The following is a 17,832-nucleotide window of genomic DNA, read 5'->3' on the forward strand; positions in this document are numbered from 1 at the left end:
ATATTAACTACACGTTTAACAAAAAGTGCATTTTACATTTTCTCATTAAAACCAACATCTTTATTTTTAATGAGAAAATAATAATAAACTGTTCTAGGGCGTATTATAACCCATGCCTCTGAGATGTGTTAAAAAACAACACACAGCATGTGTTGATGGTATTTTGACACATGTTGTGTAGATTTTTAATACACAATTTGTGTTAAAATGTAACTCTGAATAGAATAGCACTGGGTGGAGGGCAGTTTGTGTTTATGAAAAAAATTATAGGTATATTTTATATGGAATCCTATAAAAAGCTCTAAAATAAATAAAACAATACATTAATAATAAATAAATAAAAAATATAAAATCTTAAAGATTAACAGGTGTTTTGTCTTTTTCAATGTTCTTGTTCTTAAACATTCAAACATCTGATCTAATTTTCTCTCGCCATAACAAATATATTTTATTAAAATACAGTAACAGCAGCCAGAGAAAATCTAAAAGAAGAGTAAAGGGTCAAGAGCTCAAATAAAGGAGCCATTAATCACGATTCTGGTGACTTCAAATAAAACATTCCATGAAACATCAAACCTCTGTTAATTCTCAATAAGAGCTTGTCTATGTAGATTCATGATCTCTAAACCATCCAAATGTTCAAACAAACGCTTTATTAATCATCACTGGACTCCATAAAAAAAAGTAAACAATACGTTTCAGTTTCATCTAAACACTCAGTTGTAAAAACACAGGAAGTAACTCTGGCAAATACACACCGACTACAGTCACATGTGACACATATCTGACACAAAGTTGTGTAACTATAACACATTAGTGTGTAAAAGGTTTCAACACACTTCTGTGTAAGAGGAATAACACATTAGATGTGTTAAAGGTAATACAAAATGTGTAGTCCTTATAAACACAGAGATGTGTTAAGAATCGACACAGGTTGTGTGTTAAATTTGACACAACATGTGCTTGTCCCTCCCTGAGCACACACATGTTAAAATCTACAAAACGTGTCATTTTTAACAACTCTTTTTACAGGTTGTTTTCAACACATCATTTTAGAAAAGCGCGCCAACACTATCAATGTTTTCATTTCTATTTGCACATTCAATATCGTCCGGTTTGAAATCCTCTGTAAGGAAATGGAGAAGCCTACCCAGCCGGCATTTCAACGTTGATTCAACGTTGAATCAACGTCAGGGACCAAGGTTGAATCAACGTTGGATTATGATTCGATTTTGCAAAACGATTCAACGTTGAAATCGTGACGTTGTTTCACCGTTGATTTCGTGACGTTGTTTCACCGTTGATTCCGTGACGTTGTTTCACCGTCTTGCAGCAACGTTGAGGTTGAATTGATTTTGCAAAACGAAACAACGTTGAAAAATAATACCTTATATCTTATTTTTCAACATTGAATAAACTATAGATTGAGTTTCCTGTTCACTGTACTCTCTGAAGACATTACATTTGTACAGAAAATCAAAGCAACTGTAATTATGTAACTTGCTATGCATAATTTGCAATACTACCCTAGACACAGTATCTAATGGGAAAATTGTACATTCAATTACAAACTAGTTTGCAGTTGGAACGTGAGTCATGACAATGCTGACTGAATTTGTGATTAACTGTCCATACTGTACAATAAAAAATGTTAACTGTTAAATGACTGGCGGCAATGGCTTAATTAAACACATTAAATAATGAGTTAACACAGGCTCAAGATTGTAAAAAGTTTTATTCTGAAAAAACAAGTCGAAAAATACAAAAAAGAAAAAAAAGAAAAACATCTCAAACTTTAAATTGCAGCGTTTTCAAAGTAATGTTAAAAACCTGTAGAAGTAAACATCTAAATGGAATATTTAAAGACAGTTTTTGTTCAATTACAGTAACCCTTAAATTAAACATTTAATATTTAAAGTGTACAGTAAAAAAAATAAGTTTTTAAATTCTCAATAAAATGTGACAGCCTTGTGCAGTGCTCCGACAGAGTCCCAGCTCGAGGTCCATTCCGATGCCATCACTTCCTCTTCACTTCGTGCCCGCTGTCTGCTACTATCCTATAAATAAAAGCAAAAACACTGAATACAAAATAAATCATGTATAAGATTTTCACTTTACAGTTCAATTTGTCGGGTAGAAAACAAAGTATACAACACTATCCATTCTAAAACACTTATTTTAATGTATTCAGATGTACATTTACACAAGAAATTCTTCAGAGCCCCAAGGTGGAATTGTAAAAAAATTACTTTTACTCCATGTGTCAGTTACGGTTACTATAATCATAAGGTCATGATTTCATCCTTAAACCAGATGAAGAAATCAACAAATTGTGGTGTTGAGCTGAGAGGGTTGAGGTCTGCTGTTCTTTATATCTTTCAATGCAGGTTTATATTGTTTCAACAATTATATATTTCTGATAATATTTGTGGAGAACATTACACTGTTTTAATTCAGAATCCTAACCATACATTGTACTAATTAAAAGTAATTTATTAAATCAAGTAAAATAAAAAAAAACACACAAAAGGCCAATGAATCTGTACCAGAAGTGATAGTGCAATGTAGCAGCTAAAGAATAATCCTCCACCAAATTGCCAGTAATCATCTGGATCCTTTGCGAATCTGAAGGGGGGAAAGAAGAAATTATTCAATGAAAAGTCCATAAAAAGCAGGGGTTTTTTTGTTTATGTTTTTTACCATTCCTTTAAACAATCTTAAAAATTGATTTAAATTGTAAAAACGTTTGCCATTATAACATTCACACAACATGAACTGAGTTGTCATCTTTGAGACTGTTAGTATTAGCCTACATAATTAAAAATGTAAACATACACTTAAAGCATGGCAATCCCATCAGAAATGTGTATCATAGCAAGGGAAGCACACACAAAAAAGCCAAATGGTACACCAAAATCAAACCATCAAATAATTTTACCTGCAGCCGCATTTATCCTATTATGACACATCTGAGGGTCTTTCCCTTGATGGTTTCCAGTGATTAAAGAAAGGACTGATGAAGGTGACATGAATCCACTTTCAGTAAGCCACTTCAGCAGAAGACAAAAGGACAAAAAGTTACTCAGACTTTCTAAAAGTAACGTTAAATGTCTTACTTTAAAGATGAAAATCATACTTAATACTATTAATCCCAGTGTAGGTTTTCGAACAGTGGGTAAAATTGACTTACTGTAGTTGGTGAATGGATCTTTCTGTTGGGTGTTCTCTCCCGATAAATAATTTTATTCCAATGCTTGATCTAAAAAAAAATGTAAACAAATATATTTTCAATATCGTTATCAGTGTTTGAAGAGGTTATGTAAACTGAATAAATGACGGTTTTACCACTTTACTCATTCCCACACTTTTTTTTTTACCTCTCATGCGTTTTTAAACTAATGTTAGCTGACAATATTAAACACATAAGTACGTTACCAACAGCAAAACACAGCAGTGTCAGATCCCAGCCGGCATTTCAACGTTGATTCACCGTTGAAACAACGTCAGGTACCTTGGTTGAATCAACGGTGAATTACCTTTCGATTTTGCAAAACGGATCAACGTTGATATTGTGACGTTGTTTCACCGTCTTACCGTTCATCATGCGAAAATACAATTGTACATTCAATTACAAACTAGTTTGCAGTTGGAACATGAGTCATCATTACAATGCTGACTGAATTTGTGATTAACTGTCCATACTGTACAATAAAAAGTGTTAACTGTCAAATGACTGGCGGCAATGGCTTAATTAAACACATTAAATAATGAGTTAACACATGCTCAAGATTGTAAAAAGTTTTATTCTGAAAAAACAAGTCTAAAAATACAAAAAGAAAAACCATCTCAAACTTTAAATTGCAGCGTTTTCAAAGTAATGTTAAAAGAAGTAAACATCTAAATGGAATATTTAAAGACAGTTTTTGTTCAATTACAGTAACCCTTAAATTAAACATTTAATATTTAAAGTGTACAGTAAAAAAAATAAGTTTTTAAATTCTCAATAAAATGTGACAGCCTTGTGCAGTGCTCCGACAGCGTCCCAGCTCGAGGTCCATTCCGATGCCATCACTTCCTCTTCACTTCGTGCCCGCTGTCTGCTACTATCCTATAAATAAAAGCAAAAACACTGAATACACAATAAATCATGTACAAGATTTTCACTTTACAGTTCAATTTGTCGGGTAGAAAACAAAGTATACAACACTATCCATTCTAAAACACATATTTTAATGTATTCAGATGTACATTTACACAAGAAATTCTTCAGAGCCCCAAGGTGGAATTGTAAAAAATGTACTATTACTCCATGTGTCAGTTACGGTTACTATAATCATAAGGTCATGATTTCATCCTTAAACCAGATGAAGAAATCAACAAATTGTGGTGTTGAGCTGAGAGGGTTGAGGTCTGTTGTTCTTTATATCTTTCAATGCAGGTTTATATTGTTTCAACAATTATATATTTCTGATAATATTTGTGGAGAACATTACACTGTTTTAATTCAGAATCCTAACCATACATTGTACTAATTAAAAGTAATTTATTAAATCAAGTAAAATAAAATAAAAACACAAAAGGCCAATGAATCTGTACCAGAAGTGATAGTGCAATGTAGCAGCTAAAGAATAATCCTCCACCAAATTGCCAGTAATCATCTGGATCCTTTGCGAATCTGAAGGGGGGAAAGAAGAAATTATTGTACTTAATTATTATAGTCCATAAAAAGCAGTTTTTTTTTGTTTGTTTTTTACCATTCCTTTAAACAATCTTAAAAATTGATTTAAATTGTAAAAACGTTTGCCATTATAACATTCACACAACATGAACTGAGTTGTCATCTTTGAGACTGTTAGTATTAGCCTACATAATTAAAAATGTAAACATACACTTAAAGCATGGCAATCCCATCAGAAATGTGTATCATAGCAAGGGAAGCACACACAAAAAAGCCAAATGGTACACCAAAATCAAACCATCAAATAATTTTACCTGCAGCCGCATTTATCCTATTTTTTTATCCTACTTTCTATCAGTAACGTTAAATGTCTTATTTTAAAGATGAAAATCATACTTAATACTATTAATCCCAGTGTAGGTTTTCGAACAGTGGGTAAAATTGACTTACTGTAGTTGGTGAATGGGTCTTTCTGTTGGGTGTTCTCCCCCGATAAATAATTTTATTTCAATGCTGCTTGATCTAAAAAAAAATGTAAACAAATATATTTTCAATATCGTTATCAGTGTTTGAAGAGGTTATGTAAACTGAATAAATGACGGTTTTACCACTTTACTCATTCCCACACTTTTTGTTACCTCTCATGCGTTTTTAAACTAATGTTAGCTGACAACATTAAACACATAAGTTAACGTTACCAACAGCAAAACACAGCAATGTCAGATGGTACTAAGTTAACTTACATTGAAATACATGCTAATATCGCTACGCTAATGGTGAAGCAGTACAAAAACACACACACACACACACACACACACACACACAGAGGTAACTTATTTATTTTATGAGGTTGCAAAAAACGTGTATGTTTGTCTAGAATAGCCTACCTCAAGTTCGAGTTCCTATGCTTCCTATGACGCTTCCTACGAACTCTCAGTTGTCTTCCACCATCTCGTCTATTTCCACAACCTGCACGGCTGAAATCCAAATCCACTGTTCAAGTGAGTGATGAGCTTTCGAGATATAATCAACCTATAAATCCTGCAAAGTACAAAGACACAGTTTTTCCTCACAAAGAAAAAACAGTCAGGTAAACCACAATGGTCGAGAAGGTTTTTTTTTTTTTTTTTTACACAAAGTAGGCTATTGCTTTTGTCGTTATTTATATTTGCTGCTATATGCATGTATAATAGGTAGTGGGTTAAAATGAGATTTTTGCTTAAAAATAACTTGCATGCCTAAAGTTGTTGAGCCCCTGAACCATTTAGCATTAATAAGTAAACAAGTATAGATATACATGCATGCATAAATACCTTTAAGTGGAACGAATAACTCTGCTGTATGGTGTCAGTCTCATTGCTGGCAAATACCTCAAAATAGACCTATAGAGAAATAAAATGAATAAATAAAATGTATTGTTGACCACAATATCTGTTAGCATAATAGTTCAAACAATTATTATAACTACAAGCAATGTAACATTATATTTGTAGCCTACCTCATTTAGTTGATTATTTACCCTATAGAACTTTTCTCACTGAAACAGCCTGGGGTAATTTAAAAATGTTTAAACCTTAAATATTTCAGTAAAAAGAGTGTTATACTGTAATATTACATATTAATATTTTTCATATAATTTCAATTAACATATAATATACTTATAATTAATTTAACAACTCAAAGTATACACAATTTATCCGTATTTTAACAATTGAGAAACATGATGGCCTATACAGATTAATTACAGATATTAGATACACAGATTATTACCTAAACTATATAACAATACTATATACTATATAATAATAACTGTAATTAATTTAGATTGACACAAAAAAATTAACAATTAAATAACAGATGATCTTCTGCCACTGCCACCATCTCTGTCTGGAGCGTAACGCAACCATTTTTTGACTGCCTCAGAAAAGTCTACCTTGGAAGCCTCTTTACCTTGTGCTGTACTTCTCAATGCACCTGAAAACATTAGGAACAAAATTAAAGAGTAGCGCTTTGACTTTTGCCTTTTCTTTTTGTTGATCAAAGATGAGTTTTAAGAGATAAAATTAGGGCTGTGACGGTATGGGATTTTTTCTTACCGCGGTGAAGAAGCAACAAATCTCGCGGTTTGGAACCGATACATTATTCGTGTCAAAATTACATATAAACATCTTTTCCTATTCTATTTTGCCTGGAAACGCTTCCTAAACGCGTGCCTGTTGCGTGAAAAATAGGCGTCAGTTCTATTTCTAGCATGCACGCATTTTCCTCGCGGCTCGAGCTGCGCCTGAGACGCGCGTCTCATGCAGGCAGTGTGCAAACTCTAACCTGTTAACATGGGAGCCGAAATAAAAATGGATAAGCCACGCAGCAGCTGAGACGCTCACGCCACACAGCCAGGGTGTCGCCGGCCAGGTTGGTGTGCTGCACCAAAGTCCGGCAAACGTCACAGGATGGTTAATTCTAAGATGTGATCTTAAATTAGTGGTATTTCCTCGCGAGACGGATACATTGTTGCGACAAATACGGCATACTGCCTTGTCCAAGTTCACCGGCTGCCCCTTGTCACCTGCCTCAAAGCCAAAATGTTCCCAAATAGGCGACACAGTATTTGGCTTAGACACTAGATTCGTGGCCATTTTTTGAATAATGTCATTTGGCTAGCGCCGTCAACTGTTATTGCCTATATGACATAAGAGAAGTATTGCTACTTGCAATTAAAATCCAACTCCAACTGTTTACTTTATGCTTTTGTCTTTTATGCCTATGTGTGTATTTAATTGAACATTATCTGTAAACATCACAAGTACTGAAACCTAGCAGTTAATTAATAATAATCAGACACACACAAAAAATAAATCCCCCATATGTTTAATGGACTGTCCCTCCCTTGCACAGGAAACGTTTTTTTTTTTTTTTCTCCAGAAGCTCTTGAACATAGGACTCGCGGAATACAGTAAATTATAAGATTAATGTGTTTATAGTTCATATCACACACCATATGCACTCCTGTAACTTTCAGAAAAAAAAAAAAAAGTGCAGTGATGACCTCACACCGCGGTAGGCATCTCATTAACGCGATAATGCGGTTATCGTCACACCCCTACATAAAATTATTGACTGCAGGAAACTTTCCTAAATGATTTGGTAAAACTGTTAAAAAAAGATGGTGTGAAAAGCGCTTTTAGTATTAGTTAGTCTATTACTTACGGAACATTATCTTCGAGAGATTTGAGGTCTCGAAGCTCCTCTTTTGTCCACGTCCTGCCCAGTTAAATGATGAAGCCAGTTTGTTTGTCAAAAAGTGGCTCAACATTTTCCTTACTGTGTCTTCCAGTTTATGACCACCCAGAAGTGACAGCTGGCAAATCTAATAAAAAAGGAGATCAGTGTTCACATTAATTCCCAACTAACTGCACACACACACACACACACAAAAAAAATTTCTATTAACCTATAATCATAAATAGACTTTATCTGAGAGATACATGTGTTACCATGGACATTTTTTTGCCATTCTCTGTGAATCTCTCATCAAAGTATTTCCATCCACAGACTGGACTGTGTGTGTGTGTGTGTGTGTGTGTGTGTGTGTGTGTGTGTGTGTGTGTGTGTGTGTGAACATAAATGATTGCTTCCGGTGTCAAATGCTGGTTTGAGTTTCTATTTCTGGGGATTTCCTGGGATTTTTACAGACAAGTGTCTCTAGAATTTAATCAGATTGGTGCTAAAAAAAAAAAAAAAATCCAGTGAAGTTCTGTAGGTGAGAGATCAACAGAGAATGGCCTCACTCGTTCAAACTGACAAAGTCTACAATAACCATATCAGTTTAAATGTTTCTACAGCATTATTTTGCAATCATCATTTTTATCAAACAATGCATTATTTTCAGCATTATGTATGGTATATGGTACAGTCATCTCTAATGGTATCTGTTTTGATGAAAACTGAATAGGGGCAAATCTTCTAGAGACTGTAAAGGTAAACCCAAGCTGCATTAACATCACTGGGGTTTAGGGGTTCAGGTTATCCTACATTAGGTTTATTTAACAACAGAAACTGATTAATCAAATGTAAAAATAAACACTGCTTAGTTTTCACTGCATGAATTAAATATACTGATTCTTATTAAAGCTACAAAAGTTAGCCTATTCAGACAAAAGCAGTGAGCATTTTTTTTTGTCTTTTGTTCATGACCCCAGTTATTGCAAGCCGCTGCGATATGCAATTATGCATATTGTAATATATACATTTGCAATATTTCGATATATTGTGCAACCCTAATATTTAAGCCAATCACAAGTTTTATTCTTCAAAATGTATCACTAAGTATTAGTGTTGCACGGTGTACCGATACTTCAAAAGTATCACGATACTCGGAAATTAAAAACGTCACGATACCTAAATTTATCAGTATCGATACTTAAAAAAAAAAAAAAAAAAAAAAAAAAAAAAAAAAAAAAAACGCCTCCCTATGGACGTCTGTGTTTTTTCCCTGACGCACGCAGCAAAGAACCTGCCGCTGCCAGTGTCATGTGACAAAACACTACAGCGAGATGGCTGCATGTGCGAGCACAAGTGGTCCACGACTCGTAGAAAAAGATGACGCGAGGAGTGACATATGGAAGTACGTTGCCTACCTTGCTCTGTTGCACGGTGCACCAATACTTAAAAAGTAAATCGGAAATTAAAAACGTCACGATTCCTTAATTTATTAGTATCGATACTTCTAAGAATGACCGCGTTCCAGATTTGTAAGGCCGGCGACACACTGGCTGCGTGTTGTGTCCGTTTTTATTTCGGCTCCCATGTTAACTGCCTGCGTGACACACGAGTCTGGGCGCAGCTCGAGACGCGCGGAAAACGCGTGCATTCTAGAAATAGAACCGACGCCTATTTTTCACGCGTCACGCAAGCGTGTTGGAAGCGTTCCCAGGCAAAATAGAATAGGAAATGTTTCTATGTCATTTTGACACGAATACATATTAATAAATGACATTTTGATGTTTGAAAGTTTTGACATAAATACAATATAAATGTAATTTTAAAAAATATTATCGATTTTCAAATATTGCACCTCTCAATACAGAACAAATTATTCTGTAGCCTATTTTGCCGTCAACACTGCCGACGTTGTCTTTGCTGCTATATATTTATGTTTAACATGAAGTATAGGCCTTCCACAACTCTCTCCCCACATGTCAAATATATCACCAATGAGGCTTATCATATGTTACCAATATTAAACATTGTTTAATATAATCGCTGTTCATATTTTTATTCAAAGTTCAGAATCAAGATAAAGCTCTTATGTTTCTTATGATAAATGAGATAATGCTGCTAAATTTATAAAAAAAATGTACCTTGAATGTCATTGCTCTAATTTATTTTTTATATTTTTATATTTCATATTTTGTTCAAATGTTTAATATATCTGCTGTTCATATGTTCATTTATTAGTGTGTTATATGATTAGAATGTTGTCCCGGTTTTAAAATAAAGCACAGCAATGATATTTGAGAGTGTTTCTCCCTTTCAGGAAAAGTATCGAAAAAGTATCGAAATCGCAATACTTGACTTGGTATCGGTATCGAAACAATATTTTTGGTATCGTGACAACACTACTAAGTATATAGCCTAAAACATATGAATAATATACTTTTCATTATATTAATGTCCAAATATTGCTTACCAGATAATGTGATTTATAGGCTGTAAAACTGAATTAATTTAAAATATGAAGACTTAGGATTTGAACAGAAATATTTGACAGGCCTTCCAGTTTTGGGACACATTCTTGATATAGACAAGGTTTGAACAATATCTGAGTGCACAGGCACCTGCCTGATAAATGTATTTCCTTGCCAAGACATAACGTTAGCTAATACATTTACTGGAACAGAGCAGTGCAAATATTGCATAGGGCCATCCTAAACCTTACAGTAACAGTATACTACTTATGACACTGACTGATTTCAGTTCAGCAATCAACGACTGTTGTTATGCACTGGGCTAACGTTTGCAGGTTAATTTGCACATTATAGTTCTGTAATTTTGGCGATGTTCACTGCATATTCCACAAATGAACGTGACATAAGGGACATGGCATGCAATACTTACATTACATTATCACACCAAGTACTCTCAGTCACTAATGGCCCTTTCAGATAGGACGCGGACCGCGCTGCGCTATGAAATGAAACCAATAGGCCTATATTTCAATGGCTTGCACCGCGCGACTCGGACCAAAGCGGAGCTCAGCGAGCACTGCTAATAAGCAGTGACAACCATATTTCAGTTTTAATGCTTTTCCAAGCTATGACTGTCTGACAAAGAAGTGGATGCATGCTATTTGACACGTAGAAGTCCCGACGTTTAAGATCCCTAGAAGTAGTACATTTGTTTGTAGCCTACGCTAATTACACTGCCGCTACTGGCAGTACTAAGTTTATATGTATATATATATATATATATATATATATATATATATATATATATATATATACTATAAGATTTATTATTTTGTTAATAATTATTACCTAGACAAAGTCAAAACACATCTAACAGATTTATAGTAATAGTTTTTATTTTATTTATTATTAATTAATTTTAATAAAAAATATTAATTTATAATAAAATATAAAAGTTTTTTTTATTACTATTATTTTGCTTTTTGTTTGTTTTCCTTTAACACTATGGACCGGGATTCTGTGTCCTTAATAAAGATTGAATGAATAACAGAACAATGTTTATTTTTTACATTGTGTTCGTGTATATATATATATTTTTTTTTTAATTAACAAAATGTAAATTTTCGTCTTTATAACAGAAGATACAATACAAAAATCTTCAAGATAGCCTACAGCCTACAATCTTCAAATGTTTAACGGATTGTCACCTTATAAACAGTCCTTTGTATGGTGGAATAAGCAATGCTATATTGAAATATATGGTTATCATCTTAATTTAAACTTTATTTTATTAGTTCATTAACTATGCCAACTCAACTAATGTAATGTAAAGAGCTGGATACTAATTACTAATTAAATAATGTCAACAATTAAATGTAGGTTATTGATAAGAGTTGCCATAGACTAAAGATTTTTTCTAGACTAGTAGTCATTCATTTAAGCAATTAATCGCACGTTTATATTCAATCCTTGTTAGGCTATAGCCTATATTCCGTGCTCAAGCGCATACATAAATATTGCTGCAAAGCACCGGCAAAAGCAGGCTATAGGCTATTGATAATAAATTTGTCTGAAAAAATAACGAAGCATTTTAATTGTTTATTAATAAACTAGTGTTTTCTAAATCAGTGTCGACTGCAAACATCTCCATACATCTCCGCTATAAAGTAGATGCACCTTTTATCGGACAGGATTACATCATCAGATAGCCTAGGCTAGTACCGTACGTATTTCCTTTCGATTGGATTTTTTTCGTTGGTGAACATTTCAAGCTTTTTAGATATATTTCTCATGTGAGGCTAGTGATACGCTGTTTTTTCAGTTCATTTTTGAGATGCGCGCCAATTCACGGAGATCATGAAAGCGCGTCCTTTTATTTTACAAAAGCACAACGTTTTCTTGTTGTTGTGGGTTTACACAAATAAAAGTAGTTGCGACTGATGTATTATTCTTTTCTGTATGAGCAGAAATGATGGAGTATTTTAAGTTGTTTCCGCACTGTTGATAGGAAAATGCGAGTGATGGCACCGGCGCCTCCATGTCATAGAGCGCGCTCCACACTCCGCACAAACACTTGGATATGCGCTTAATAATAGCAAACATTTATCTAGGTTAACGTTAGGGCGAGCAGCCATGCCAGACGGTTAAGTCCTCTTCATGTTTAACAAATTAAATCGTGAATTTTCTACGGCGAGTAGCATAAGCGCTGTGTGGGCTGGGCGGCTGAAACACGACACTAGAGAAAGCTGGTGTTTTTCTTTAAATAAATTAGTTTAGGATTTAAAATAAATATTGTTTGTGGGCTAATTAATGCCACAATAATTTGTTTATTTTATAGGCTACTTAATTTACGTAATTAAATTGCGTTCATATTCTGGACTCATCTGTTTTTCTGTAGGATAGTATGGTTAGAATTTGATCTTATAACATGTCCATTAGGGGCTGCTATATCAGCTTTTTGAACGTAGATGTAGGCCTATGATAGTCATGATAGGCTTAGGCTATATCAATTTTATGTGGATAAAGGCATATTTTGTACATAAAATTGATAGCAATAGCGGAAATAATATGTGGCAGCAATGTGGCACTCTGACGACACCCAAGTCGACGAAATAGTTAGTGAGGTAACAGCGCTGGAGCAGATCCTCCTCCAGGTATGTTTATGCATTTCTGAAAACAAATTATGAAGCTTTTTTCCCGTCATATTTTATTAAATCTATTATTGAGGCCTTTACATTTATGTTCTTTCACTTTGAAGTCATAATATAATTTTTGTTAATGTTGAAACAAATTAAATTACTGTTCCAGGAAGATATCATACTTTATTTCTCCAAATAATGCTGCCACAACTGCAGTAAAATTAAGATAAACAAAGTCTTAAAATGAGTAAAGTAATTATACAATAAAGATTTGTTTTGAGTGCGGAGCGATTTAATAAAGCTCGACAAGTCTAAAAAACATCCGCTGATGTAATTGCCTCTACAAATAAAGTAAATAAGTAAATAAATATATTAATACTTTATTTGTATTAAGAGAGAGAAACTATACTAGTTCACCCTGCATTTATATTATAAACTTCTTAGATACCTTTAGAGTTGCTGTATCTTGTTCAGGTTTCATCTGATTATTCTCAGTTATCATCTGAAAAAAGGAAAGAAGAGCAAATAAAAAAAATATAAAAGACAAATAAATACTAATTTTAGTATTACTTATTGAAAGCCAATTTCAACAGAGGTTGTTATTTTTACCAACTTCTTCAATGATTATATTTAATCTAACAAGCACAAATAGTTTTCGATATCGGTATTAGCCACAATGAGCTGTGAATTATGGGTTATCAGTATCGATCCTAATATTCCATTATGTGTGTCCCGGTAAAACTAGTGTCCTCATAGACCAGGATTCTGTCAAACTAACACAACACACTGAGATTCTGTAGTCAAGTTAAACATCAGGAACATGTACTTATGATGTCCTCATAAAACGGTGTCCTCATAAAACAGGTGCAAGACACACACAACCTGACACACTGTAATAAACAAGCATGTTATGTGATGCATTAAAGCCATGAACATATTGTTTTATCATTCATACTTATCTGTGGTAGAGATATTGCAGTATAGGCCTCTGTGAAGTCAGGCTATGACAGGACTATGCCATGTTATTTTACAGTTGATTACTCAATTTCTGTACCTAAATTAGACTTACGTGGATTATTTTTATTTTACATCTTTGTTACTTTTTTTTAACCTATTCTTGCAATTTATTATTTTCTGTGCAGAAACCCCTACAAAATCACACCAATCATTCTAGAATGATTAATTATTTCCCAAATACAGCTATTTAAGTAATTTGGTGAAATAGTTTTTCATATTGCATTATATTGCAGAAAAAATGAAATACTGCAATATCAGTTTTTTGCAATATTGTGCAGGTCTATTACCGTGGGTAATTTTTAACCTTTAATATTACCTTTTAATAATAAAACAAGTAAAATCATCACTTTAAATAACACATAATGTTTCTGCTTTATTAAACAGTGTCACTTAAGCATGGAAACACTGAACTCACCTTTATAATGATTGCTAAATCTGCCCTGGAGCTCATCTTTGTCTTTCTCCTGAAGTGTAAAATGTATGTCCTCCTCCAGAGGCACATGAGATAATGCCTCACTTCAGGCATTATCTCATGTGTCTGCTGTCATAGAAAAAGGCCCTCAATTATCCTGACCATTGCATTTCTTTTGACATATTATTCAACAAGCTTAAACTTAAGACATAAACTGTGTTTAAGTGAAAATAAGTATGAGTATTGTTTCAGTACCCATGCCTACATAATGGGTGTGTTCATATGGATGAAAGCCTGTTGTGTTCGGTCTCTTGATTTGTGATAGTGGCAGCTATTGTGAAACTCACCTTCTTCATCTACTGAGTGTGGATGGCATCAAGGTCTTGTCCTGAAGAATCACAGGGCCAAACGCTACGGATTATATCTCATCTGATAACAAGAGCACAGCCATAAGTTTAAGAACTCTAATGATATCTTTACCCCCTGATATTGCATTGGGGATATCAATTCAAACATTTTCAAGGCTAAGAGTATGAGCCATGAGTATACTCATACTTATAAGCTGGCCAGATATCTGTGAAAAATAACTTACGTGCCTGAACCACATTTAGCATTTAAAAGTAAAAAGAATTTCAGTATTTATCAGTAAAAAAATGTATACAAAATAAATACCCCTGAGTTGGACAGTATGGTGTCTGTCTCATTGGCCAACATAATTCAAACCAGACCTAGAGAAATAAAACAGAGCCAACAATGTTACATGGGATTTACAATAGAACATCTACAAACTAGAGCAGAGCTTATTTTATATATATAACGTTATAATTCTTTAGATAATGTATTGTGAAATAAATGCATATGAAATTAGTATCACGATTAATCAATAGAGGGGTTTTTTTTTCTGTTGCTCCTGAAATCACCTTTTTTTTAAATCACTAATTTGTAAGTGATGTCACTGATTAACAGTACAGTGCAGTATTTTAGGCTAAATAAATTAGCTTACTTCCTATCACCCATTGTTGACAAATTACCAGCAAAACAAATCAAAAACTGTTATCTACACAAAGATAAGGTTAAAACCCCAAACTTTCATAAACAAGAGCTCCAGTCTATAAGGTTAGTTAGCCTTAACTTAACGTAAGTTAGCAGCTAAGTGAAAATGGTTGAGATGCTAACGGACTTTTTTGAAGACACAAAACCATTTATATAAAGTAAATATTCAAAAGAAGCGTGTCAATTACACGCAATAAAGGTGTCAGGGACGTTTGTATGTATTATTTGTGGGAATTTGTTGACTAAACTCACCTGAAAGCAGTGAAAACAACAGCGAGAGACGGGAGTTCTGCTGTTTGTCAGTTGATGACGTTTCCTCGTTTCCATCTGCTCTCGCGCAGCGCGCTCGCTCCAGTGTTTGAATGCGACTCGAATGTTCACGCGCACGCGGATTAAAACACTTCAAAGTCACGCAGTATTTAAATAAACATCTAGAATTAAAACATATAACATCATTTAAAATACCATTAATATTAAATCATGAATTTTAAACTCATTGTGTAGTTCTATGACCCATTCATGAATTAGCCTATTAAAAGTTTTTTATTTTATTTTTGAAAAATTCAATTTATATTTATAATGATACCTTGCGTTACAATACTAATAATTGCGTTATATAACTAAATGGCAATTTAAAAAAAAAAATAATAATAATATCTGGGTTCCAATAATTAACTAGTGTATATTATAATCAACTTCGTCTATATTAACTTATTGTTTGTGTGTGTGAATTATTATTATTATTATTATACTAAATTATTTATATATATATATATATATATCAGTATATAACACTTGATTTCTCTGAAAGGCTGTAGAAAGTTTGTGCACCTCAAATTTGGCTTGTTTTCGGCTGCTGTGAACGGTTTGCGTGCTTTATCAATTTATTAATCTCAACTCGTTTACATATCCCTTATGCTGAATTCCTGCAACTCAGTTAATCAAAAATAACCAGTTCTGGGAACGTTGCTGACATGTTTAGAAAAAAGGTGCTATGTTTTAGCAGACAAGACAGTGATTCAGGTAAGATAAAGTTAGATTTGGTGATGTAGGCCTAAACACCCAACTCAGAAACCAAAAAAAAATGAAAGCTGTCACTTGAGATTCCTTGCCTACTGCTCTCAGAAATCGCAGAATTTAAAGTTATAGTAGGCTACTGTGCACACACAGAGACATAAAAGAAAGAAATTTCATAACAGAAAATTGTTTTCCTGTTTGATCATTCTGCATACAGCAGACTTAAACCTTGACAACAGATCACATTTATTTCATAAGATGAATTACTGAGATGAGGTTCATGATAAAAAATGCAAAATGATAATAAAATAATAATGATCTTAATAATAATTTAAAATGCAGAAATTATTTATTCTGTATACATTAATTTCAACATATATCTTTAAAAAAAAATCAAAGTTGATTTATAAGTGTTTTTATTACCCTTTTTCAACCATTTAGCATTAAACATTATTTCAACGTAGTTTCAACATTGAAACAACAACTGTCATTTTTTCAACCTTATTTCAACGTTGAAGGTTGGTCATGTACCAGTTGGTTTTCAACCATTTAGCATTAAACGCTATATCAACGTTGTTTCAACGTTGAAATGACAACTGACATTATTTCAACCATATTTCAACGTTGAAGGTTTGTCATGTACCAGTTGGTTTTCAACCATTTAGCATTAAACGTTATATCAACGTTGTTTCAACGTTGAAATGACAACTGACATTATTTCAACCATATTTCAACGTTGAAGGTCGGTCATGTGCCGGCTGGGTTTTATGAAAAGGGTTGAGCTTTTGTTACAAGCCAAATAATCCTAATCTGGTACTCCTTTTCTTAGCAGTACATTTAAGTGCAATAAACTCAGGTACAGTCATCAATTTCTTATTGTCTATTTCGCTTTTAATGTTTTCCCACAACAGTGTGTGAATACAGGAACTTGAAGTCTATACACGGTTTGAAACGCTTTTTGTGGGTAATACATGTTGGTTTAAAACAAGTTTTACTAGTGTCAGTAGAAGTACGGTATTCAGCACTGACTTTGTACTGTGCCAAGTTTACCACAACAGAAGCAGTTTTTTTTATTGTAAAATCGCGTCATGACATGACAAACATTGTGTCTCATTTTCTGGCGTTTTTACAATAGGCAACATTGACAATAACTGGTTCACTGATTTTGTTCACAATGTACGAAGGCGACAATTATGGCTTTATGCATTAAAATGTCCTGGAAGAGAAATATCTTCAAACTCACAGTACTTTCTTCTCTTTTTTTTTTTTTTTTTTTTTGTTGAGGTCACATTATCTTAAAATATTCGTAGATATAATTCTTCCAGTCTA

General features: G+C 33.5%; 1 protein-coding gene across 7 annotated transcripts; it reads right to left on the bottom strand.

Moving 5' to 3' along the window:
- Nucleotides 1-1,716: 1,716 nt before the first annotated feature.
- LOC311077640 (uncharacterized protein) lies at nt 1,717-15,969 on the bottom strand. Of its 7 annotated transcripts, XR_014604940.1 has the most exons (13): nt 15,739-15,968; nt 15,106-15,161; nt 14,781-14,862; nt 13,453-13,506; nt 6,629-6,652; nt 5,992-6,060; nt 5,566-5,719; nt 5,129-5,200; nt 4,597-4,675; nt 3,191-4,108; nt 2,939-3,050; nt 2,547-2,625; nt 1,717-2,057 (listed from the first exon to the last, which is right to left on the bottom strand). XR_014604940.1 is itself a non-coding variant. In XM_084106227.1 (12 exons), the coding sequence occupies exons 3-8, from the start codon at nt 14,787-14,789 to the stop codon at nt 6,050-6,052; spliced, it is 384 nt and encodes a 127-aa protein (XP_083962353.1). In that variant the 5' UTR covers nt 14,790-14,862; nt 15,106-15,161; nt 15,739-15,969; the 3' UTR covers nt 3,784-4,108; nt 4,597-4,675; nt 5,129-5,200; nt 5,566-5,719; nt 5,992-6,049. The 7 variants fall into 7 exon arrangements, 5 of the variants coding, with proteins under 5 accessions (XP_083962353.1, XP_083962354.1, XP_083962356.1 ...); XR_014604941.1 differs by lacking the exon at nt 6,629-6,652 and having other exon boundaries at nt 15,739-15,967; XM_084106227.1 differs by lacking the exons at nt 1,717-2,057; nt 2,547-2,625; nt 2,939-3,050 and adding exons at nt 7,886-8,045; nt 14,437-14,562 and having other exon boundaries at nt 3,784-4,108; nt 15,739-15,969.
- Nucleotides 15,970-17,832: the final 1,863 nt, after the last annotated feature.

This window comes from Abramis brama (assembly GCF_963993115.1).
Source record: "Abramis brama genome assembly, chromosome: 2".
Classification (NCBI taxonomy): Eukaryota; Metazoa; Chordata; class Actinopteri; order Cypriniformes; family Leuciscidae; genus Abramis; species Abramis brama.